The sequence below is a fragment of the Sceloporus occidentalis genome, unplaced genomic scaffold, assembly GCF_023333645.1.
Source record: "Sceloporus occidentalis isolate IW3139 unplaced genomic scaffold, rSceOcc1.0.p SCAF_2, whole genome shotgun sequence".
NCBI classification, from domain to species: domain Eukaryota; kingdom Metazoa; phylum Chordata; class Lepidosauria; order Squamata; family Phrynosomatidae; genus Sceloporus; species Sceloporus occidentalis.
In genome coordinates, this window is record NW_028316982.1 from 266,830,075 (window position 1) to 266,857,039 (window position 26,965).

The 26,965-nt window shown below is 42.5% G+C and overlaps 1 protein-coding gene across 6 annotated transcripts in view; it reads left to right on the forward strand.

Annotated features, from left to right (window-relative positions):
* Positions 1 to 26,965, forward strand: part of LOC149320104 (teneurin-4) — a 793,050-nt gene that overhangs the window by 622,399 nt on the left and 143,686 nt on the right. For all 6 annotated transcript variants that reach the window (XM_089512941.1, XM_089512942.1, XM_089512944.1 and 3 more), the window contains 3 exons: positions 5,346 to 5,540; positions 9,656 to 9,856; positions 26,429 to 26,614. In XM_089512941.1, coding sequence (XP_089369067.1) covers positions 5,346 to 5,540; positions 9,656 to 9,856; positions 26,429 to 26,614 — 582 coding nt within the window. The remainder of the gene's footprint in view (positions 1 to 5,345; positions 5,541 to 9,655; positions 9,857 to 26,428; positions 26,615 to 26,965) is intronic.

A 26,965-nucleotide genomic window follows, 5' to 3' on the forward strand; every position in this document is an offset into this window, starting at 1 on the left:
CCCTAAAATTATTTATAATGTGATACCTCAGAATATATAGAATCAAAAACGAATGATAAAACACCACAGTATAAAATGCTAAAATACTAAAATAATATATTAACTTGCTAAAAACAAAAACAAACAAATTCCTCATCAGTCACTACCCACCTCAGCACCTTTGGCATGTTCAGCCACTTAATCTGGCCTTCTACCCTTTATGAAAGTGGATCAGATCCTCCTCCCGCCAGAGTCGCAAAGGCGGACTGTTCCAGAAACATGGAGCCAGATCCTGAAAGGCTTGCAGCTTTGACAGAGGCGTACAAGTTGGTGGAGACACCAATAACCCTTTGACTGCACATCTTAAATTTCTAGATTGTACATATTATGCTAACCGAGCTGTCAAATATGGGGGGAGGTTAAAGCATATGGCCTTGAATACTAGGACTAAAATTACCTGATTTTTTAAAAAAAAAAATTGTGGAGGTTGGGTTTTGGGGGGGATGTGGTGGGTGGTCTCAGGAACCACATGTGAGCCCACAGACCACACTATGCTACCAGTGATTTAGAACTCTTCACTTTAGGGATTAGAAAAGAGGTCAGGATTAGCATGGTAGATCTGTATTTCCCACATTGTTATATAATCATACCAAAAATAGTCCACTCTGAAGTTCTGAATTTTAAAATCTCATATATGAGCTAGCAGGGAATAAAGCAGCATAGGTAACAATGAATATAATTTTTTTGCAACTGATTAACATTCTTCTGACCAAGAAATTTGCACATTCCATGCTGACCAAAGAAGCTGGTGTAGTAAAAACTTGGAGATGTTTCTTTCCAAAAATTAATACAGCAGCTACTTTCATGTTCAGTGTGCTTTTCCAAGAAATTTTCTGGTTTCTGAAACAGTGATCATCAGGACCACAGTGTTTCTGGAAAGTGTATGATAATCTAGTTTAACAAATTGGTTGCATTTGGACATGATACGTTTTGTCATCACAGAAACAAGCTGTTTGGAGCCTTGGGCTCTTGCATATCCCACCAGCCCATGCTGTCCCCTCCTCTCAATTGGCACAACCACAGGGAGGAGAACAGAAGCTTTCAAATCCATTTTTTATTAGCTGCAGCTTGTCATTATGTCAGAGCCTGGACAAACTGCTAATCCAATATAGTATAAAAATCAGTTTCCAGAATGCCTTCCAGGAAGTAAGCAACAGTAATATGTTGCACGAAGTGAGTTGGAGGATCAAACGGCACAATAAGAGAGAACAAAATCTTCTGTGGCAATGTCATCAGAAAAGGGGAGAACATGGTGGCACCAAAAACTGGCATGTAAACCGGGGCAATAGGAAATTTAGAAGCAACAGCTTCAGCGGTGAGCCAGTGTGGTGTTGTGGTTTGAACATAAGACTTGGACTCTGGAGATCGGGATTCAATTCCCTGCTCAGCCATGGAAACCCATTATGTGACCTTAAGCAGGTTCCACACTCTCAGCCCTAGAAAACCGCTTAGGATCTCCATAATTTGGAAAACCATGTGAAGGCACACAACAACAATAAACAGGCACAGAACATTGGGTCCACAATAACCAGCCTGGAGAACTTCAGTTAACCTGTGGATTGCATACCCATGATCTACACTTGTAAAAGAAAAAGAAGAAACCAGGCCCAACTTCAAACTATAGGTTGTGATTCTGGCAATGTTCAATGACCTATATTTAAGACAAACCACAGCTTAAGATTTGGATGAAGTGCAGAAAAATCAGAAGGTTATATGGACACTTAGTTCCAGATATAAGGGATTGTATCCAAATCTACATGTATGCAACCAGGATGGGGGGGGGGGGGACGGGGGACCTGTAAATTCTGTAGAGAGGGAAGTGAACTATGGTGCATGGAGGAGAGAAAGGATCCCTTCCCCATAATTCTATGAACAAAGCCTTTCCACTCACAGATGGTAGATTCTATATCAAAGATCTGAAAACCAAGCCTCAGGAGGAATGACTTAGGGAGTTGGGTATGTTTAGCTTTGAGAAGAGAAGACTAGAAGGTCACATGATACCCACCTTCAAATATCTGAAGGGATGTCAAGTAGAAGATGGGCCAGCTTGGTTTCTGTTGCTCCAGTTTTTCCGCAGATCCAGTGGATTCAAATTACAAGAAAAGAGATTCCACCTAAACATTAGGAAGAACCTTTTGATTGTAGAAGCTGTTCAAAAATGCCATAGGCTTCCTTGGAAGCCTATTCCATCTCTGGAGATTTTTACACATTGCTTAGATGGCTGTCTTCTACGAGTACTTTAGTTAAATATTCCTGAATGGCAAGGGGTCAGACTAGGTGGTCTTTGCAGTTCCTTCCAGTTCTTTGATTCTATGCTTCTAACCCATTTTGAATAGATAGCAATGGAATGCAAAAACTTGATTCATCTTCATATTATGAGTTTATGACAGAGTCGATAGCCTTCCTATATATGTATGTGTTTGATGTTTGCTGGAGTGGCCCTCCCACTCAGGGCAATATGCTGTCAGAGGACATGCGAGAGGGCCTTCACTGTTGTTGTTGTTGTTACTCTTATTATTAAATAAATTTATTGTTAAATAAATAAATAAATACTGTGGCACTCTTGTTATGGAATACACTCTCAAAATTTGGTCCTCCAGATGTTTTGGACTTCAGCTCCCAGAATTCATGACTGTATGTCAAGCAGGTGGGTGCTTCTGAGAGCTGAAGTACAAAACACCTGAAAGACCAAAGGTTGGGGATCACTGCCTTAGAGCAACAGTTGCCATGAATGCTGGTGTCATTCCAGTGCCAAGTAAAAATCAAGGCTTTTCACCAAAGTCCTTTGGGTCCTAATGTTATTTTATCCACATCTGCAATTGCACATGGTTCTACATTGTCCTAAACCATCCTAACTGATTTTAAATGGTCTCCGGGCGAGGAAGCGGGAACTGCGATGGCTAGAGTACCATTGGCGGAAACACCTTCGCTTAGACGACAAGACTCTCCTAGACCAACTGTTAGTGGACTACGGAGAGGCGATACGAGCAGCTAAGAATTCGTTCTATGGTGCTCGTGTCGCGTCCGCGGAGTCGCGTCCAGCAGAGTTGTTCAGGGTAGTCAGGGAGCTAACTCAGCTCCCTCCTGCCCCGAACCAGATCCTTGAACCTTCTAAGGCCTGCTGTGACCAATTTAACAACTTCTTCGCGGATAAAACTTTTCGGATAAGCGAAGGTCTTGACGCCGACATTCAAGCAGAACCTAGGGTAGAGGCATCCAGAGCCTCCGTGGACTCTGTTAAACTGGATCGGTTTGAGTTGGTAAGTACCGATGATGTGGACAAGATCCTCGGAAGTGTTCGGAAAATGACCTGCTCTCTCGATCCCTGTCCCTCATGGCTAGCAGCCCAGGGGGGACCGGCAGTAACTTCACTGTTACGCCGGATCATTAATACATCCTTGAGGGAAGGGCAATTTCCATCTGATCTCAAATTGGCCACTGTAAAACCTTTATTAAAAAAGCCCTCCCTCGACCCCCTGGTACATAATAATTATCGGCCAGTCTCGCTGCTGCCATTTCTGGGTAAGGTGATCGAGAGGGCGGTTGCAATCCAGCTTCAGGCGGTCTTGGATGAAACGGATTATCTGGACCCATTTCAAACTGGCTTTCGGGCGGGTTACGGGGTTGAGACGGCCATGGTCGCCTTGGTCGATGACCTCCGTCTGGGCATCGACAGGGGAAGCGTGTCCCTGTTGGTGCTCTTGGACATCTCAGCGGCTTTCGATACCATAGACCATGGTATCCTTCTGGGGCGCCTGGCAGAGGTGGGAATCGGGGGCACTGCGCTCCAGTGGTTCCGGTCCTACCTCTCCGGGAGGTCCCAGATGGTGCAGCTGGGAGACGTGTGCTCCGACGAGAGGGCCCTTAAAACTGGGGTCCCTCAAGGAGCCATTCTGTCTCCCATGCTATTTAACATTTACATGAAACCGCTGGGAGAGATCATCCGGAGACATGGGGCGCGGGGTTATCAGTACGCTGATGACACCCAAATAATTTTCTCTATGTCTCCGACTGATGCAGTGACCGAGGATAGCGTCTCTCCTCTCGTGGCCTGTCTGGAGTCAGTAATGGGCTGGATGAGGGAAAACCGACTCAAGCTGAATCCAGAGAAAACGGAGGTACTCGTGATAGGTTCCCCTGGTCCAGGAATGGCGGTGGTTCCACCTGTCCTGAACGGGGTCACGCTCCCTGTGAAGGACTCCGTGCACAGTCTGGGGGTGCTTGTTGACTCGTCCCTTCACCTGACTGCTCAGGTGAATGTGACGGTCAAGAACACCTGTCATCAGCTTCGGCTTATTTGCCAGCTGCGTCCATACCTGGCCCAGGAGGACCTTGAAACTGTGGTACACGCTCTGGTAACCTCGAGACTGGATTTCTGCAATGCACTCTACATGGGGCAACCCTTATACCAAACCCGGAAGCTACAAATGGTACAAAATATGGCAGCCAGGCTGGTCACTGGTACTTCCAGGGCCAGCCACATTACACCGGTGTTAAAAGATCTGCATTGGCTGCCGATTCGCTTCCGGGCGCAATATAAGGTGTTGGTGATGACCTATAAAGCCCTAAATGGCTTGGGCCCAGGATACCTGAAGGACCGCCTCTCCCCATACATTCCGTCCCGCACCCTCAGAACATCTGGGCAGCAACTACTTAGGGTTCCCGGGGCTAGGCTTGTCTCCACTACCAGGAAGACATTTTCCATCGCCGCCCCGGCCTTTTGGAACACGCTGCGCATAGAGCTCCGCTCGGCCACCTCCCTGGCCCAATTTAAAAGGGATTTGAAGACCTTCCTTTTTGGTAATGCATTCCCCGATTAAGATGTCCTATGGACCTCCTTCCTCTTCACTGGCAAGGGGACTGGCTAACTCGGGGCTTTTCTGTGTTTTTATTGTAATGATATCGATGTTTTTAATGTATTGTTTTTAAAGTGTTGTAAACCGCCCTGATCTGTGGAAGGGCGGTATATAAATAAAATTTTTATTTTATTTTATTTTTATTGTTTTAACTTCTCAGTTTGTTTAATATGCTTTCAGTTGGTTTAAATGGTATTTTTACTGTTTTAAATTGCTCAAAGTGCTTTAAAATGATCAAGTGTGAGTTCCTTCAAATTGTTTTAAGTTGCTTAAATTTAAATGGATTTTTATTCTATTCCACTCTAAAACCTTTAGGCAGAGGGGAAAAGAAAACTATTTTAATAAAGAAATATATTTTTTTAATTAGCATTAACAACAATTCAGTTCACAATTCCAGATCCCAGTAGGTCAAGATTTCACATTCTTTTCTCTCCTTACTTTCCTTTGCAGCATCGTGCCCTGTGTTGTGTAGTGGAAATGGGCAGTACATGAAAGGACGGTGTTTATGCCACAGTGGATGGAAAGGGGCTGAATGTGATGTTCCAACCAACCAGTGCATCGACATCTCTTGCAGTAGCCATGGCACTTGCATCATGGGGACCTGCATATGCAATCCAGGGTACAAGGGAGAGAGCTGTGAAGAAGGTATTCATGCATACCATTCAGTTCAAACTTTTTCCTTTGCTTGCCACTTCCCTGCTGGAGACAAAGGAGCCCAGCAGCCCATATATCAGTACTAAAGGCCCCTTGTAAAGCAGATGGATAGGACTTTTATCCCAAAATATACTCCTCTTTTAATAGCTGCATGTTCTTGATATTTTTCTGTCATAATTGGGTGAGAAATCTCTCTATTGCCTCTGTGAGACAGAGATGCTCAGAGAGACATCTTGTAAGCAAGGGCTCAAAATGTTATTATTAGAATCTTCTCCATTCCATTTATTTTTTCTTCTGGTGTACCGTAGTAAGCAATTTATGAGTGCCAACTTCTGTGAAGAGGAAGCATGAAAGAAATAAAGGAGCTGGATGCTTTTCCTTAAGAAACCGGGATGCTTTACCATACTTGTGACCTGAATTCAGTGCCACTTTGGGATCTAATACATCTTTTCAAATGCCCTGCGTTAGATCAGTTTTAGTTCTTCATTGGGCCTGAAATGGAAATATTGTAGTATTTCTCCTTGTTCTGTATTCATTTCCATGTCTTTTAGGTGGTGGAGTATTTTTCTTTCTTTCTTCATGTATATATAGGGATGGCATCCCTATTACTTTTGTGAGTGAACATAACTGTTTTTAATGCCAGCTCTTCATTATTGCAAAGGAAAGTATAAACAGCACTTCGGGCAAACAAATGAGCTAGCATCGGCAACCCATCAGTCAGCTGTCAGCAATTATGGCAGGTTATAAAACAGACAAGACTGCTGTTGCAAATGGCAGCCCTGTATAGATATCCTGCGTATTGTGCCTTGTACATCAGGACTTAAAGTTAAGGATGGAAAAGAAATTTGCATTAATCAAACTACTTTACAAATTTGTCCAATTCCTTAGAATTCCTGGTTAGAGAATTCACATACTATAGTTCAGTAGAGTGTGTAGAGAATTATAAGAACCTCACCAAAGTCAAAACCATTACAAAATCAGAGGTAAAAACATATGCTCCGAGTCACTTATTGTTACAGTTGTTGTGTGCTGCAGGATTTTATTGGCAAAATTGATTCAGGGGCAGTTTGCCACTGACTTCCAGTGAGGCTGAGAGAGTGTTATTTCCATAGATGAGCAAGGATTTGAACCCTGGTATCCTGGAATCCTAGTCCAATATTCAAACCACTGCACCCTGCTGGCTCTTCCTAAATCATAGCTTCTGCTATTGTACAGGTGTGGACTGTCTACAGGCAGATTCCAAAAACTGGATATTGAAAGCTACCATGTGCTTTCCTGCAGTTGAGCAATTTAATTTGCTGAACAGAACATCCTAGAAAATACACCATTATCTTCTTATTTTAAAAAAAAAATGGGAAAGACAAGGATGGGGAGACATATTGAAGTCTTTACAACAAAGCAAGGAGCCAGTTTCTGTAATCCTATCCCAGGACCCTTGCCACGGTGCCAAGTGTCTAAAGCAATGTGGCCAATGAGGGCAAGATTAAAGTAGCCATTGTGCATGGCATCTTTTTGAAAGGGCTCGTTTTGACATGAAAAATTGCCCTAGGATTAGGATGAATGGGGTGTCCTCGCATGCACACATCCACTTCTATCTTCCTGTGTTAGTGCTGAGGTAGCAGAGCACTCTGCCTTCTGTGATGGAGATAGCCATACAACTTACGTTCTTTTTCTTCCCATTGGGCTTCAGAGCGGGATGATTAATTGCCTAGCCGTAGCCCCTTGTCAGTTAGCAGGCAATCTTTGTTCTCCACGGTTCAACCATCTGCTGAAGACTTACAGTGTTGGCCACTTGCTCCCAGGCAGCTCTGTCTCTCTTTCATAGCTGGCCTGCAAGGACCCGAGTTCTAAAATTGGTGCCCTCATTCCTAGCACTTTAATATCACTGAAGAACTTTTAAGCAAAGCTTTTCTTCTCTCTTTGCGGCTTCTATTTATGCAAAAGAAATGTACCCTCGTGCACATCTGAGGAGTGCTGAATACCCAGCTTGTAACATGGTGGGGGGTGCTAATTCACATAATGTGGTTTTCACCAGTGTAAACACCCGTTTGTTTGGAATGTGGTTGTTTCCGTATCATGACAGGCAGCTGGTCCATCTAACAGACCCCCTTCACAGAGGCAGCCACAGAAAGATTTGCCCAATCTGACTGTCACTGAAATGCACTGCCTTTTATACAGTACAGTTAGACAAATTCTTAACCTGAAAATCTATCATTCACCCACTTTAGGGGAAAGAAAGAGCAGAAGATGAGAAAAGCTGAGACAGATACATTGTACAGAGATTTCTCTGTAGATGCTGTCAAGTGACCATAGTTTTTGAAAGCTAGCATAGGAGTTGTTAACTATCTTCAAGTTGACTCTGAGTCATAGTGACCCCATGAATGAGTCACTTCCAAGGCCCTCATCCTCAACTGCTCTGCTCAGGTCCTGCAGGGTCAGGGCCGTGGTCTCCTTGATTGATTCTATTCATCTGATATGTTGTCTTGCTCTTTTTCTACTGCCTTCCACTTTTCCTAGCATTAATGTTTTATGAGTCATGCCCTCTCATGATGTGACCAAACTGCAGCTGCAATTTAATCATCTTGACTTCTAGAGAGAGTTCAGACTTGATTTGTTTGTGTTTTTGGCCATCCACAGTCTGCTCAGCACTCTGGCACCACATCTCAGATGAGCTTATTTTATCACCATCCATTAGTCTTTCTTTCTTCACCATCTTCACCATCCAGTTCTCACACCCATACGTAGTGATGGGCAATACGATGGCTTGAACAATCCTAATTTTAATGTTCATTGTACATATGATGTTCAGTTGGTAAAATGAGTACCCAGCTTGTTGGTGGCAATTGGCTAACATATTGTAAAGTGTGCTTAGCACTATAAAGTGATATAGAAATGTAAGTGCAATTGCTATTGCCATATCTTTAGGATCTTGCCTAGTTCTTTCACAGCTCCCCATCCCAGTCCTAGGACCTTATTGCACAGGAGCTCCAGGCATGGGACAAGAACGGAACGAAAGGGGCTGGGAACGAATGAGTAACAAGTGGGGGGCATATTTTACTATACACAGAAGTCTCCATTCCCTTCCCTTTCCTTCCCAATCTGTCCCAGAGGATGTGATTTTTGAGAACTGTTCAGAACAGTTCTCAAAAATCGCCTCCTCTGGGATGGATTGGGAATGGAAGGGAACGGAACGAGTGAGGGATTTCCTGTGTGCAGTAAAATGTGTCCCCCACTCATTCCGTTCCCTTCCCAGCCCCTTTTGGACCGTTCTCATCCTATGCCTGGAGCCTGTGCGGTAAGGTCCCTAGCCTTCTTCTGATTTCCTGACTGCACTCTCTAGAAACTGTAGGAGACCAGAATTCAAATCCTCATTTAGTCATGGTAACCCACTGAGTGACATATTCCCTCAGACCAAGAGTTAGGCAACAGCATGACAATTGTATAGTAGGATTGCCATAAGCCAGAGTCTACTTGAAGACTCATAACAACAAGAGAAAATATAGTCTTAGGTTGGGTTGATAAAAAGGAACCTGTCCCCCACCCACCGACATTGAGAGGCTGCAAATCCCAACAGCCTAAGCTAGCATAGTCAATGATGGAGAATACCGGGGATTGCAAGTCCCACAACTTCTAGAGTGAGTTGGGAAAAGTGTGGTCCACAGGTGGCATACAACTGCTGGGACCCCAACTTGTAGCCCTCCCCCAACTGTTCTATAGTCCTGCAGACCACCTCCCAAATTTATTTGGGGGGGGGTGCAGAGGAACAATGAAACTTCTGCAGACCATGACAATTGGATTCCTATAGTCCCAGACCTCCCCGATTCCCCTTCTAATATTTCATCTGCTAACTAGAACTGGAAGTGTTGCTGCATCACTTCCAGTCCTGCTGGGAGCAGTCCATTTGGGGCTACAGGGGAAGAAGGCCTCTCCAATCCTCTGCAGTTGCTCACTCTTGATCTGGTGGGTGAGGGATGTGATTTCCACTCTTGCTTCAATTAGTTGGATGAGATTTATGGGATGAAGGTGAATGGTTCACAATGTTGTTGGAGTCATACATTTGAAATCAGGTTTATGTTTGCATACATCCTTTTTTCTTTCCCCTACAGTGGATTGCATGGACCCCACCTGCTCAGGACGCGGTGTATGTGTGAGAGGAGAATGCCACTGCTCTGTTGGCTGGGGAGGAACAAACTGTGAGACGCCGAGAGCGACCTGTCTGGACCAGTGCTCCGGCCATGGCACCTTTCTGCCTGAGACTGGCCTGTGTAATTGCGATCCCAGCTGGACTGGACATGACTGCTCAATTGGTAATGTATCTGTTGCTTTCCCTTGGTTTACCCATTCTTTAAAAAGTCTGTGAATTCCCAAGTGAATATTTCTATTAATTTTGTATTCATTGGACTGATGCATCTCAGTTGCCTTGGTAGCATTCTGACCCACAGGTATGTAGTTTGCAATTATAAGTGGTAGTTTTGCTTTATGAAATGGAATATATATATATTAAAAAATAACTGTTCATTGGTGTATTTTCTGCATAGCATATGGCGTGCTTCATGCTTAGAAAGAAACACACTTGGTGGTTATTCTTCCCACACTCTTATTTTAAGGCCCAATACATAACAGAACTTCCTGATATTGGGAGTCATGACCTCAAGGCATTCATCTTGGACTTCTGTCTGCAATATATTACTTCTAGTTTATGTGGTTTATGTACAGACTGCAGATTCAATGAGACTGTGCACATTTCTACTGCTCTCCAGACCTTCACTAACAATTTTTATGTGGGAGGTGGGCAAATTTTACCCCCAGGATCACAAGCAAACTCCAGGCTGGTTTTGCCTCAGAGTCTATGGACTGCTGTTTTTATTTTAAAAGCAAAAAAAGTTTAATGATTTCTTTTGGAAGCCTCCAGAAGTGCAATTCACCATTTGAAAAGATTCCAAAGCCTTGGTGCACTATACAACATTAAAAGTCTAATTTTTCACAATCATAAATGAATGTCCTGTCCTGTTTATCGGGTTGGGGGTTTTCTTGGTAGTCCATACAGCCCCCAACAGGGAAGCAAAATAAGAACATTTTCCCAGTAAAAATGTTGCCCTCACTCATAATGAAATTTTCCTTCAGTTCCCAAATTTCTAGCATTCCAGATAGGGTTGCCATATCCTGGTTTTGGGTGGGACAATCCCGGATTTGAGGGTTCAAAAATGTACCGTCCCGGTTGGGCATTTTTGACCCTCCAGTCCCGGATTTCTGCCTTGTTCCAGGCTCACTTTTTGTAAATCTCCAGTGTACTGGAGAAAATGTGCTGGAACAAGGCAGAAAGCCTCCTCCAGGCCCAGCTCCTCCTCCTCCCTCCCCCTCCAAGATGGTCCTCCCTGCCCTGGGGCTGGAGGGGGCCAAGGCTGGGGCCCTGAGCGCAGCGCTGCCTCCTCCAGCTGCAGCCCATATGGCCAGCTAGGCCTCTCCGGCACTGGAAGAGGCGGCACTCCACTCGAGGCCACGGCCTCCACCAGCCCTGGGGAGGCTAGCCGGATGCGCTAGATCTTCTGGGGCTAAGGCCAAGGCCCCAAGTGCAGTACCACCTCCTCCAGCCTCAACCAGCATGGCATCCAGCCCAGGGGAGGCCTAAGAGTTGGTGCTGTGCACGAGGCCTGGGCCGAGTGGGGAGGCCTTGGAGGCGGCACCACGCTCAGGGCCTTGGCAGAGGCCCCATTAGATAAGGTAAAGGGGCTTGGGGTGGTGGGTGCTGGGTCTTCTGCTGCCGCCTCCACCTCCCTTGCTGCATTTTCAGCATGGCAAATGAGCAGCAGGGAGGCCTAGGGCCTGGCAGGTCTCCCTGGGGGCTTTGGGGTGGGGGCTGAATGGCTTTTTAAATTTATTTGATGTATTTGGCCTTTAATTGGGTGTGTCCTTCATTTTTTGAATGTCCTACATTTTGCCCTACAATTTCCCAGTTATGAAGTAGGGAATTATGGCAACCCTAATCCCAGAGACTGAGAGGCTGAAAATGGTTCACACCTAGAACTCTTCTGTTTGGCATGTTTGCTTTGCCTTGGTAACTTTGTCTGCCCCCTTTCCTTTGGATGCCTAGTTACATTTCTAAATTCTGTATGGAAGTTTCAAGTTACTGCAATGCTAGATATCTAAGGAATGAAGCAAAATTTCACAAGGGGACAGCATTATTTGGATTATTCAGATTTTAGTATGTAGTTTTTAATCTTATACTGTTTAATCTTGTCTTAAAGGGGGCACTATGTATATATGGATGTATTTTAACTTGTTGTACGCCGCTTTGATTGCCTGGCAAAAAGTGGGATAGAAATACAAATTGTATTTATTATTATTAGCATTTTTTATGGAGAGATGATCTCTGATCTCCTCCCACCCCTGTATCCAGTCCCCCTGGCCTCTTATGGAATACCAGGAGTGCAAATGTGGCCTCTAGACCTGCCATAGTTACTACCTCTGCTTTACATGAAGGCAAAAAGGCACAAGGAATTCCTCTAGCTATTGTGAACATACAAAAGGGCATGTGGTCCTTCTTGCTGCACTTGCTGACCTCCACATGTACTGCAATGCAAACATAGACCCCAGTCTGCATAAATGACCCCCTGTAATTCAGGATTGTATGACCAACTGCATGTGCTTCAGGAATGCAATATGTGCAGAGCAAATAAATCAATTTTTCACAGCTGAAGCCTGGTTAGACTTGAGAAGTGTGGGTAACAAATGGGTGTTTACAAACTACCTTAGCAGAGATTTCTTGCCATGAGGCCTAAAACAATAATAACTTTAACTTTGGAAACCGCTCTGTGGAATGAAGGCTGGGAGGGAGATCTGTGTGTAATTTTGTACTGTCTAAGAAAGTGGCTTGAGGTGCGTTTTACAGATGCAGAAAGAAAAAGGTTATGTTTTGATGTGCAACCTGAGGTGGTGTTGGTGGTTTTCTGCAGGACTGAGATAGTTGTGTGAGCATTGCTTGGAGAGGTTATACACAATAATAAAAGAAGAGGAAAAACTGTCTTCAAATCATTGAATCACAGATTTAACGAGGCCACAAGGGCTATGCAGTCCATCCCCCTGTCACGCAACTAAAATATTTGCAAGAGGAGTTTAAAGACCTCCAAAGAAGAAGAGTTCACCATCCTCTGAGGCGGTCTGTTTCATTGTTGAATAGCACTCTTAGTCAAGGAGTTCTTCCTAATGTTTAGGTGGAATCTCTTTTCTTGTAAGTTGAATCCATCAGTTTGTGTTCTAGCTTTCTCAATCTTCTACCTGACATCCCTTCAGGTATTTGAAGATGGAATTCACATCTAGAGAGGTTAAAAACAATAAAAAGGGCTTTTTGGTTATGTCCACCACAAAAGGAAGAACAAGGATACAGTGGGGCTGCTGCATGGATAAGATGGTGAAATGCTAACAGGGGAAAAAGAAAAGACAGAACTACTCAACAATTTATTTGCCTTGGTCTTCTTCTTTTACCCTTGGAAAAATGGAGCAGATGAGGCTGTAGGAGAAATGCAGCACAGAATAGGTAAAGAGGTAGTAGAGATATTCTAAATTAATTCAGGTCTCCAAGGCCTAATGAACTACATCCAAGGGTATCAAAAGAACTGGCAGAAGTAATCTCAGAACCGCTGTCAATAATTTTTGAGAAAACAGGCGAGGCCCCCGAAGACTGGAGAAGGGCAAATGTTGTCTCATCTTTAAAAGGGGGGAGGGAGGACCCAAACTACCATCCAGTGAGCCTGACATCAATACCAGGCAAGATTCTAGAGCAGCTCATGAAACAGACAGTCTGTAAGCATTTAGAAAGGAATGCTTTGATTACTAAAAGGCAGCATGGGTTTCTCTAAAACAAGTAATGGAAGACTAATCTTACCTCTTTTTTGATAAAGTCACAAACTTGGTAGATGAAGGGAATGGATTGGATGTAACATATTTTGCTTTCAATAAGGCCTTTGACAAGATCACCATGATATCCTTGCCAAAAACCTAGTAAAATATGGGCTAGACAATGCAACTGTTAGGTGGATTTGTAATTGGCTGAACAACTGAACCCAAAGGATATTCAACAATGGTTCCTTCTCACCATGGAGAGAAGTGATTAGTGGGGTGCCACACAGTTTTGATTTGGACCTAGTGCTATTCAACATCTTTAACATTGACTTGGATGATGGAACAGAGGGCATACTTATCAATTTTGCAGATGGCACTAAATTAGAAGGAGTAGCCAATACCCCAGAGGGCATAATCAAAATTCAAAATGATCTTAACAGTTTAGAAAGCTGGGCCAAGGTTAAAAAAAATTGACTTTCCACAGGGAGAAATGTAGGATACTACTCTTGGACATTAAAAATTAAATGCACATATGTAGGATGAGTGACACCTGGATTGACAGCATACATGCAAAAAGGATCTAGGAGTGTTAGTGGATCACAGGCTGAACAGCAATGTGATACAGCAGCCAAGAAAGTCAATGCAATTCTAGGTTGCAGAAATAGGAACATAGTGTCTGGATCGAGGGAAGTAATACTGCTACTCTATTCAGATTGGGGCAGAAGTTACCTAGAATACTGTGTCCGGTTCTGGTCACCACAATTCACGAAGGATGTTGACAAGCTGGAGCATGTCCAGAGGAGAATGACCAAACTGGTAAAAGGTCTGGAAACCACGCCCTATGACAGTGTCGGTGAACCTTTTAGAGGCCGAGTGCCCAAACTGCAACCCAAAACCCACTTATTTATTGCAAAGTGCCGTAACCCTCTGGCTTTCTAGTAACAAACTCTGGCAAACTCTGTGCTGGGCCAACGGCACATGTGCCCACAGAGAGGACTCAGAGTGCCACCTCTGGCACACATGCCATAGGTTCGCTATCACTGCCCTATGAGGAGTGGCTTAGGGAGCTGGGTATGTTTAGCCTGGAGAAGAGAAGATTAAGGGGGGTGATATGATAGCCCTGTTTAAATATTTGAAGGGATGTCCAAGTGGTGATCAAGGAAGCTTTTTTTCTGCTGCTCTAGAGACTAGGACATAGAGCAATGGATTCAAGCTATAGGAAAAGAGATTCAACCTAAACAATAAGAAGAACTTCCTGACAGTAAGAGCTGTTTGACAGTGGAATACACTGCCTCCATGAGTGGAGGTTTTTAAGCTGAGGCTAGATGGCCATCTATTGGGGATGTTTTGATTGTGTATTCCTGCTCAGCAGTGGATTAAACTTTCACTAGATGGCCCTTGTGCTCTCCTCCAACTCTATGATTGTAGGTGCAGTAGGCTGTATTTCAGAGGAAGGAACTAGCAGAAGTACTGAGTATTCCTTGTCTAAGAAAACCCTAGGAAATTCATGGGGGCCACCATAGGTCAACAGGTGACTTGAATGCATAAACACACCCAAGGAATGGCATGATATGTGCAAATCTGAGTTGGTGCAGTTGTGTGCATGCCATTGAGAAGAATGGGACAGGGCCATTTGCCATTTGATACTTGATTTGATATTTGATGTTTTTAACTTGCTTTCTTTTTATTCAATTCTATTTTATAATATTATCTATTATTTTATCTGTTATTATTTTTAGATTGTATGCCATGGGCAGGCTTTTTTTATATATTCTGTATATATTGTGTACATATACAGCACTTCACAAATAAAGTTTAATAATAATAATAATAATAACTCTGTATAGAATAGCTTCCCTCAACTCTCTCCAGCATGGCCATTGGTCATGGATAGTGGGAGTAATCATCCAGAAGATCTGGAGGAAACCAAACAGGGAAAGGTAGAACTCACCTGGTGAGGTGTTGTGAAGGCCAGGTAAAGCTTTTGATGAGAAGTAAAGTCACAGTGAGATGAATGGTTTGAGAGTGTGGAGGGAGAACATCTGAGAATATAGAGTTGTATGAGAAAGAGTGGATCCAAAATGGAAGTATTGCCACTATTCCAAAACCCAAAATTGTCCACATAGTGACACCTTTGGTTTCTGATGGTTCAGTGTACATAAACTTTGCTGCATGCACAAAATTATTTAAAATATTGTGTATAAAATGACTTATAGGCTATGTGCATAAGTGTTGTTGTTGTGTAACTTCAAAGTTATTTCTTTCTTATGGCAACCCTGGCAAATGGGGTTTTCTTGGCAAGTTTCTTCAAAGGGGGTTTGCCATTGCCAACCCCTGAGACTGAGAGAGTGTGACTTGCCCAATGTCACCCAGTGGGTTTACATGGCCAAGCTTGGTTTCGGACCCAAGTCAGTCCAATGCTCAGACAACTACACCACGCTGGTTCAGGAAACATAATTGAATGTCATGTTTAGACTTGGGTCCCATCTTCAAGATATCTCATGATGTACCAGTAGGTGCAAATATTACACCTTCTGAGTAATACACACAAAAGTACTTTACAGTTATACAGTACATGTAAGACAGCAATAAAAAGGACAGTAAATTGAGGACCATTCTGATCTTCCCAGGAAAGGAGTCCCAGAGTCTTGGGGCAGCCACCAAGAAGATCCTATTTCAGGTGACCATCAGCCATGTCCATGAAGGTGGTGGGACTGAGAGAAGAGCCTCTCCTGAGGATCTCAGACCTTAGGCAAGTTCATACAGAGAATGTAGATTCCACCTAAACACTAGAAAAACTACCTGATGGTGAATTCTGTTTGCCACTGGAACACACTGCCTTGGAGATTGAAGGAGTTTGGGAAGTTTTTAAATAGAGGCTGGAGGAGGTCCATCTGTCGGAGGTGCTTTGATTCTGTGCTGCTCTTGGGGGTCTCTTCCAACTGTATGATTCCATATAGTTTGTCATATAGCTTGAACCTCACCAAATATAAAAAAAAAATTGCTTTAACAGGAAAAGGAAAAATCCCAACAAACTTTTAAAACAGAACGTTTATTAAATAATAGACTTTCCAGAAGGTACTGTTTTATTTTAAATTGAACTGTTTTTAATTGCTTTTCGTATTTTTAAGTGAATGTTTAAAATTGTTTTAATATTGTGAATAATTTAATTCCATTTTAATGTTCATTTCTTGTATGTTTTTAGCTGTGTGGTTCTTGTTTTAAATTGTAAGCCACATTGGTATATTATAATACACAGTAATAATATTATTGCTACTACTACTACTACTACTACTATTGGTAGAAGAGAATCGCCCTTCCAAGATGCTTGCTGGCCTGCAAAGGGGCCAGAGGAAAAGACATTTGTATGCAAATGAAAACTAGCCATTTCTGTTGCCCCGACTAAATCCTTAATAAATGTGAATCATTTATTAAGGATTTAGTAAAATTGCCCAGAGCTGCTTAATAATGAGAATCGTTCTACTGACCTTCAAACTGTTCTTAGAAAATTTAATAATTACAAAGTGTCTTAAGTTGGATTTTCTAGTTTTAAGTATGCTTGATTAAAGCTTTCGTCTCACTACGCTCTGATTTTCTGGAACCGGAAAGTGAAGGATTGTTAATGCATTGCAAGAGTTGTTTTTTAAAAAAAAAACATATCTTGCCCTGGCTAGAATATCCAATCTTAACTTTCAAGTCCTGTTAATCAGAAGGAAAGGTACCTCCTTGTAAAGTCAAACTGTAAGTCATTTTATCTACTTTAAAAGCAGACAAGTTAAAATACAGTCTCTATCTCCAAATAAAACCTAAACCAGTTGAGTCTCCCTTATCTGAAATGTTTGGGACCAGAAGTCTTTGGGATGTTGGAGTTTTTCAGATATGAAAAATTAGGCAGCAACTGGGATTATTGGTTTATTAGGTTTGCACCAAATACAAGCTTTGTATTCATCTGTTCAGATGGTCACTTTGGAAGCTGCTCAGTTTTAATCTGGCTGGGATTTAGAAATCCAAAGCTTGCTTACTTAATTTCAGTGGGAGATTCTAATACTGTTGATTACAAATCAAGAAATAACTACTCCTTTTCCCCCTGTTATAAGAATTGTCTGAAATTTACAAACTTAGTATCCCTTTCTGAGTGGGTTAAAATACTTGCCATATGTCAGAAAAAGAAATGCTGAGTGTTTGTTTACATACCACAAACCTTTACACTGTTATTTTAAACAAAAAGAACTTGGGGTGGGGAAAGAAACACCAGTCACTTCTTCAAATTCATTGCTTAGCAGAATTGGATAAACTTTGCATGGGTAGTTGCTCCTTCCGAAGGGATTAAGCCTGCCAGGTTTCAGATGAACACCTGCAATGCAATTCTTTCTTTCTTTAAAAAGAAAACCCCACAAAGGAAAGATAATTCCTTCCCTCCCCCTGAAACTGACATAGGCTGCATGAATGAATGAACAGGATTTTCCTTGATTCACCCATAGTACTATATATGTGTAATGAACCATGTGCATGAATGCATTTCTTTTTCCAGTGTCCCATTGAAGATAAGCAGGAGAGGGCAGATCTATGCTCAACTTGAGTCACACCGGGTGCCATTTATACTCACCCTAGGCACCCAGAAAATTGGCCATTTGCAAGCCTGAAATTCAACTCTGAAGAGTGCACCCTTAGGTGTTTTGCTTTTGGCCATGCTGGGGAAAATAATTTGGGGTATTTCACATTTACAGACATCCAGGATTTGGCTGACAGACAAAGAGCAAGTATCTTAAGCCTGGCCATATGTTGATCAAGCCAAAACAGCTCCAATCCCCCGAAAAATCAAGGGAAGAAGAATTGGCAACTTTGCTGAAGCTGCTTGCCTTAAGCCAAAATTGGTTTGTTTTCAACAGCCAAGGAAGAGCATTTGGTTGGCAAGTGTAGCTTACTTTTTAAAATAACAATAATAATAGTAATAAATGTTATTATTATTATCATTTATTTATATAGCTCCATCCATGTACATGGTATTTTACAAACTGTTACAGAATAAAGCATTTATAAGTATTCAGTAATATAAAATACAATAATATGATACAGTGGGGGGGGACCCAACATGGTTGTGTGCCTTCTAGTCATTTCCAGCTTACGATGACCTTAAGATAAACGTACCATGGGGCTTTCTTGGCAAGATTTATTCAGAGGGGGGTTTGTCTTTGCCTTTCTCTGAAGCTGAGAGAATGTGACTCCCTTCATACAGCCTGGAAAAAGTTTGTTTGTGAAGTCGAAGGCTTTCATGGCTGACATCCATAGTTTTTTGTGGGTTTTTCGGGCTATGTGGCCATGTTCTAGAAGAGTTTCTCCCTGACGTTTCGCCAGCATCTATGGCTGGCATCTTCAGAGAATGTTTGCCTGGAAAGGACTTGGCTATATATATCGTGTGACCTGGAGTGATTTGCATGTATAGTGTTTGTTGCTAATGGCAGGCCTCAGGGTGTGAGGGTCTGCACAAGAGGATTAATGTCTGCTTGATGGTGCTCATTGTCTGCTGGGAGAGTTCTCATATGCATTTGTTGAGTCTTTATCTTGCTATCCTTCAGGACTGGTAGCCAAACCTTGTTTTCTTTAAGGGTTTACTCACTCCTGCCTTTGCAGGTCACACAATATATATTATTCTATGAATTCAGAGTAGAAGTGTAGTTGCAACCAGTACAGTTTCTTCAAAACTGATCATAGAATCAGAGTTGTAAGAGACCAAAAGGGCCACCCATTACAACCCCCTGCCATGCAGGAAATCTAAATCAAAGCACCCCCAACAGATGGCCATCCAGCCTCTGCTTAAAAGCCTCCAAGGAAGGAGACTCTACTACACTCCAAGGAAGTGTTTTCCACTGTTAGACAGCCCTTACTGTCAGGAAGTTCCTCCTAATGTTGAGGTGGAATCTCTTTTCCTGTAGCTTGCATCCATTGTTCCGGGTCCTGTTCTCTGGAGCAGCAGAAAACAAGCTTGCTCCCTCCTCAATATGACATCCCTTCAAGTATTTAAACAGGGCTGCCATATCACCTTTAACCTTCTCTTCTCCAGGCTAAACATCCCCAGCTCCCCAAGTCGTTCCTCATAGGGCAAGGTTTCCAGACCCTTCACCATTTTAGTCGCCCTCCTTTGGGCACGCTCCAGTTTCTCCACATCCTTTTTACATTGTGGTGCCCAGAACTGGACACAATATTCCAGGTAGGGCCTGACCAGAGCAGAATAGAGTGGCATGATTACTTCTCTTGATCTAGACACTATACTTCTATTGATGCAGCCTAAAATTGCATTGGCCTTTTTAGCTGCCGCATTGCACTTTTGACTCATGTTCAACTTGTGGTCTACTTGGACTCCTAGATCCCTTTCCCATGTAGTTTCATTCAGCCAGGTGTCCCCCATCCTATATCTGTGCATTTCATTTTTCCTCCCTAAGTGCAGTACCTTACATTTCTCCGTGTTGAATTTCATTTTGTTATCTTTGGCCCAGTTTTCTAGTCTATTCAAGTCATAGACCGGTTACAATGGGCCCTTGATATCCCCTGGGGTTTGGTTCCAGGAAACCCCCCCCCCCTCCCCATGGATACCAACATTTGTGGATATTCCAATCCCATTATATACAATGGATAGTAAAATGGTATCCCTCATGTAAAATGTTAAAATCAAGCTTTGCTATTTAGAATACACACACACACACAATCCGTGATTGCTTGAATGCATGGATGAAGAATCCATGGATAAGCAGGGCTGACTGTGTTTCTATATGATGTTCTGGTCAGCAGTCTGCTACAACGAATTCCATGCTTTTTTGACGGAACTTCAGTTTCCTCTACCATGAGACAGCAAGAATTACATTTCTTGCAAACCCAGTGATTTTCCACAAGGCACTTCTCAGCTGTTCCCTTCTGCTGAAGGAGACCAGCCCATGTGAGTCCAAGGTCAAAACCCATCCTGATTTCTTAAAGAGAAAAGCTTAGGTCTTAAAGCTTGATCAAATTCACTCCTATGTGAGGGTGTTTGAGCAGCAGAGCAAATGAATCGCAAAGTAAGGATGGCAGGAGCTCACAGTATACCTCAGGAGGAGGACTGAGTTGTTCTCACAAACAGTAAAAGAGATTAAAGATTAAAGGAAATATTTAACCACCTGGAGCAGGGGGAACAGCTGGTGTGAAAATATTTATTAATGAAGGACTTCCATGCCCACATTTTTAGATCTGCTTATTTAAAAGGTAGTTTGGGCATAAAGCAGCTGCTCCAGAGGCTAACATAGGAGTACTGTATTAAACCCTCTTTTTTTCCAGCCCACACTTCTCATTTGCTACTAAGGGCTTAAATAAACGCATTCTTCATTTCTCCATCCCCACTCTAGGTGGGGAGGAGAAGCAGATGTTGGAAGTTAGGATGCATGCATACCTCGGAAAGCTTTGGGTTGAAAAGAGGGGTAACAGCCAGACCAGTTCAGATAGAATGATGACTTGGAAGCTACAGCTAGTTGAAAATGCAGCAGTGAGATTGCGGACTGCAATAGTAACATTTATTATTATTATTATTATTATTATTATTATGACATGGTGACTCAGTGGTTAAGATGCTGACTCTGACAATTACAAGATCAGCAGGTCAGTAGTTCAAGGCCCAAGCCCTGCATGATGGAGTGAGCTCCCATCACTAGTCCCAGATTTTGCCAAACTAGCAGTTTGAAAGCATATAATTGTGCAAGTAGATAAATAGGTACCACTTCTGTGGGAAGGTATCAACTTTCTGTGCAGCCACATGATCACAGACTTGTCTGACAATGCTGGCTCTCCACCTTAGTAACGGAGATGAGCAGCACTCCCTACAGTCAGACATGACTTGACAGCCTTGTTAAAGGGGAAACCTTTACCTTTTATGGGATCCAAAACCTCTCACAGATAAAACTGGTTAAAAACCTAGCAATTCTGAACTTGAAAAACAAAATCATTTCATTTAGACAGTATAAAGTTATGTTTTGAAAAATGCAAACAATAAAAAGACATCAATAAGACACACACCCCAAATAAAACCTCCCTGACAATGATTATCTCTTAAAAACATGCTTGAACAAAAATGTCTTTGCCCAACATTTAAGGAGACACCAACACAGTTGGTGGGACCCCCAAGTCCCTCCTACCTTTTTGGGTAACACTATGTAGCCTTTCCCAGAACAAATGGAATAGAATAGAATAACAACAAAATAAAAACAACATGCTGGGGCGATGCCAATAAAATATCATAATGGAAGGTCAAATGTATACAAATCCATCATGGATGAGCTTTTCAGCAGTCAGAGGATCCTACCTGTGTATGGGGAGGGGGATGAGGAGAGTGGAATTACATAAACCCAAATTTCAGCCAGGTTAGCACAAGCAGTGAGATGGCTTTTCCTACCCATCCTGGAGGCAGTGACCTGAAGCAAATGTCTGGTATAACAACATGTCCCTGCCTCACTCTTCCAGGGGTCTAGCCCTGCCCTTAATATAGTAAGTTGCACACAAGCTTGTAGAAAGCATTTTTTGATCATAGCCCATCCTGCAGGAAAAGGACTTTAACCGAACTGAATTATAGGGCAGCTGTGCATTGTGAAGGCCTTTGCATTGTGGATAGGTGACAGCAAGACTGCCAGAGAGACTGGAAAAGTTACTATTTTGGACTCTAGTTTCCGAAATCCAAGTGGCCATGCTAGCTGAGAGGTTCTGGAAGTTGTAATCCAAACTTAACTTTTCTAAGCTCTCCAGTGTTTGTTCATAATATTCTGCCAAACCCCAGCACTGGGGTAGGTGAGTGTTACATTTTAAAAAGTCTTTAGAGACAAAGTTCTTAACACAGCAGATTCATTGCTCCACTGTGGGAGTTTGGCTCTGGAATATCAATATTTTAAAAAGGTGAAGAAGGAAAAGTGATTTGCACAGCTTGAGCAAAATATTCCTTAATGGGGTATCACCAGTGTCTTAGAGTTAAACTACATGATAGGTTAAGTATGCATTATGCCATTTAAGATCCTTTTCTGTTTTATTCTGAGGTAACATGGGAGACCTTTATCCTAATAAGGATCAGCACATCAGTATGAGAGACTTTAAACCTTCCCCTCACTTAAAACGTGGGGGGGAATCATTTTAATTCAAAAATTCACCTCCAGATTAAAAGGTTGTTTTTAAGTGCCAATGAAATGTTTTGTGTTTCCTTTTTTAAAATCCAGGATATGTTCATTTTGAAATGAAAACCAGGTGGGGGAACATTTAAAGTTTCCTACCCCCAGTTATGTGTGCATACTTACTACAGAGAGGAACAGAAAAAGATCATGGCAAAATATATTAGTAGCATCACTTAAGGATGTGAGGAATACCTCCCATAATGCTTTGGTACAGTTGGAGTGGAATTGCCAATAGTAAATCAGACCCTTGGCTGTACCTTTGCAGGACGCACTGGAGATTCCTAATAGGCATCTGCACACCCCACTGGTCTGCCAAAACTTTCAGTTCAAATATTAAAATTGCCTCCTCCCAAAAATGCAATTTTAGGCCAAAGATTACTCCAGGAGATATAATTTTCATTCTACTGCTCTTTTTAATTCCATCTATACCAAAATGACAAAAAATCACTCCCCACATCATCTGGAAGGAACTTTGAATTTCCAGAATGTCACCTCCAGTTACCAAAACGGGTGGCAGTGCAGCCCATGTAGTATTCCAAAATGCCAAAACAGCCTTCTGGCTAGTCAAACATGCCCACCTGTCAACTAGAGCCAAACAGAGTTTGCAAGTAATGGGTTGTAAATAACATAGTTACTTGTAACGTGCTGCTTTGTGGATTAACAAGGGTGTTAAAAAACTGTGATCCAAAATTAATGCAGAGATTGAAAACAGTGGCTCTTTACTGGTGTAAAAAGCTTTGTTTTCTAATTACTTTTTTATTTGCATAGTTATTTTGAAAGCAATTGTGCCACTCTCTTAAAATTGTCATCCTAGATTAGACATGCAAGGCTCCTCCTCAAAAGTAAAAAGCAGCATACAGTGAGCATTGTGACGTATTATTATTAGTGAGTAATGACAGTGAATTTTTCAGTAGTTTAATAAGCAACGGGAACTAATTATTTTTTTTAAAGTAACTTTCTCTGGTACAAAGGTGTCGAAAGACAGCATCCAGAAATTTAAGAAGCATGGCTGATTCTTAAAAAGTAGTGTCTCCAGGGTCATTTGAGACAGATAAATCGGGCTCACCCCATCCTCTTGGTGGAGAGACCGGATGACCCGGGGGCCAATTTTTGAATCTGGCACAAACAATCCACACAATGTCTGGGTCATACCCCTCTTACTGCAGATTTGTGAAGGTCCCCAGTTGCTCCACATGTTCTCAGAAGATCTGGAGCCCCCCATTCGGCACATGTGCTTTGACTGCTGCCTGGTAAAGGGGGGTGGTCAGATCAGTTCGTGATGCAGGATACTCAGAGCTGCCCCCTAAAGTACTGTATGTTGGTCATTGCAAATGACACCAGAGACACAGAGTACCTATATCCATCCCTGACCTCCCCAACCATGCCCTGGGATGCATGTGAATGTGTCCACCTCCTCTATTTCAGCCAAGTAAGCATTGCTTGCTGTCATTCCTGTGAGCCTGTCTGAATTATGGGAGGAGAAAGAAAATCCATGTAATATCATAAGGTTTTAAAGTTTTTAAGTTGTGGATTGTGGTTTTATTGATTCTTGATTATACTGGTCAATAATGTCTGGAATCCTGTTAGGGCTTTATGCTGGTTTGAATCCTATTACAAAAGCAATTTCACTTTCTCCAAGTTTGTGCAAGGGTGTTATTCTATTCAGGGTTGCTCGGCCCGTTATGCTGGTTTATTGTTGTTAACTGTCCTCAAGTCAATCTTGACTCATGGTGACCCTGTGGATAAGACTTCTCCAAGACCCCTTATCCACCACTGTTCTGCTTAGGTCCTGTAGATTCAGACCTGTGGCCTCTCTTATTGAGTCTATTCATCTGGCATGTGGTCTTCTTGTCTTTCTGCTGCCTTCTAGCATTATTGTCTTTTCTAATAATGTCATGATGTGACCAAAGTACAACAGCCTCAGTTTTGTCATCTTAGCTTCCAGGGAGGAAACTATCATCCAGCCTTCCAAGTATACAGGTTTATACCATTGCATTAATGTTTGTGCTGCCTAAGAGATTAAGTAGAGTCCTTACAGCCCATTAGGGAGTTGGATAAACTGTTGCACAATGGTAGAGCATGCATCCGTTTCACCCACTGCACAGTCAGATGTACAACTGTGTAATCTAGAACTTTAACATACTTACAATTGAATAACTGTAAGCTAGGGCATTTGGTAGGCAGGATCTTGGCCAATGTGTTACTGATTTTAGCAAGAAGTTAAAACTTTAAAATTGCCATCCTAGATTTGACAAATGCTCCAGCTTGCCCATCATTTGAACTTCTTTTAATTGAACATCCTATTATCCCAGGGCCCTTTCACACTATATTATAAAATCACCACAATTCCACTTAAACTGCCATGGTTCTGTCTTGTGGATTTGCAGTTTAGAGAGGGATAACAGCTCTGGAGGACAAGGGTTTGAATCCCCACTCAGCCATGAATACCCACTGAGTGACCTTAGTCACTGTCTCTCCACCTCAGGGGAAGTAAAAGGCAAACTCTGAAGAAAACTCGCCAGGAAAAGCCCACAATAAGGTCGCCATATGTCAGAAGTGACTTGAAGGTAAACACCAATAACAGACTTAGCATTCTCATCCAGAGAGCTCTAATACTTCATGAAAATACAAAACCCAGGATTTCATAGGATTCAGCCATGCGGTTAAGATAGAATCTTAGTGGCATAATTCTGTAGGATGAAAGGACCATCTGTGGAGTGGGCTGGGCATTTTCTTTGTCGAGTACATACATGTGTTACATGCCAATTTCCATATGCTGTAATATGTTGAATGTAAATGTTAGAGAGGCTTAGTTAAGTCTATGCTTCTTCAACAAACAAATCCTCCCTCTGTAATCCATCATGTCTCAGTCTAACTTTTTTTCACAAGATGGTTGTTTGCAAAGAAGGGACTCATTTCTCAGTCCTTGTCAGACCAAGTATGGACACTTGCAGGACTAGAACTCCTAATGACCACTTTGTTGAACTTGTATATCTGGATTCCAAGCTGGGAGTGGAGTCTATTATTTGGTAGACCAAAATCTGTTACTTAATGCATAACTTGTCATCATTGCAATATATGAAGGTAGTTATTAAGCTTTATAGTTGAGTGGGTATTTGATTTCCCCTGTCTGAGTCTACTACTGTAACCACTGTACTACACCACATTGTTGGCAGGTAGTCCTTTTTTCTTGATCTCAAGATGTGGAGGCCAATTTGAAGCCACAAGGTCTTTGGAACAACTGGGCTTATATCCCAGAACAAACAAAAGATTTCAAAGTCTTCCAAAACATTGGGGAGAAATAAAACATTCTTTGTCAGTGTTAACAACAGTGAGAACAAAAGAGCGAAGTTTCATAAGCCGCAGCTCCAAAAAACACAGGACTAACAAGCTGTAAATAGACTTTGCGGGTGACACTTAACTTTATTTTCGGGCGATTTAGCGACTCATTGTTTTCACACTTAACCAGTTTTTAATTAAAAAGTGACTTTTGTTCCTTTACTTTGGGGGAACCTTCCCTCTTTGGATTTGGCCAGCTCAACAAAAAGCCATAGGAGCGTGATAGTATTAGAAAGCAAATAGGGAGGTTCAATCACCACCAGACCTCACCAATTCATGTCCGTCTTCTCTCTCTCTCTTTTGTAATCTGCTTATTAGATTCTTATTGTCAGAAAGGATTAGTGTTATGAGCCGTAGGAATTCCTTTCATTTCCCTGTCAGGAGAGGTACTGGAGTGTGGCTGCTTTTTTCATAACAATAACATTCTGGATTTCTCTTTTTTCCCCGACCCTCCCCTTCTCCCTGTCCCCTCTACATCTTACCCTTTGCCCACCCCTGGCCTCTTTCCTTTCTTCTCTTCCACAGAGATTTGTGCCGCGGATTGTGGAGGACACGGCGTCTGTGTCGGAGGCACCTGCCGCTGCGAGGAGGGCTGGATGGGAGCAGCCTGTGATCAGCGAGCGTGTCACCCACGCTGCAATGAGCATGGGACATGCCGGGATGGCAAGTGTGAATGCAGCCCAGGCTGGAATGGAGAACACTGCACCATTGGTAGGGGAAAACATTTTAAAAGAAAGAAAGAAAGAAATCCCAATTGTAAAGGAATAATGGATGGGGGAAGGGGAAAGGGGAAAGGGGATGAAAGAAGCATGCTTGATTGAATTGGCATGGCATTACCATAGCATGCACATCTTTTTCTTTTTATATGTTACTGGATAGTCATGTTCTGGTGTCATACATTTCCATGCAGCGATTTCCCCCTCCCTCTTTCCAGAAACCAGCAATGTCCTTTCGTTTGTCAATATGATCAAACATACACATTATATACAGGCTAAGGCAAGGGTCGTGTATAATCTCCAACTGTCCCATGTTGTTGCCAAAGGAGGTACAAGGCAAAGAGTC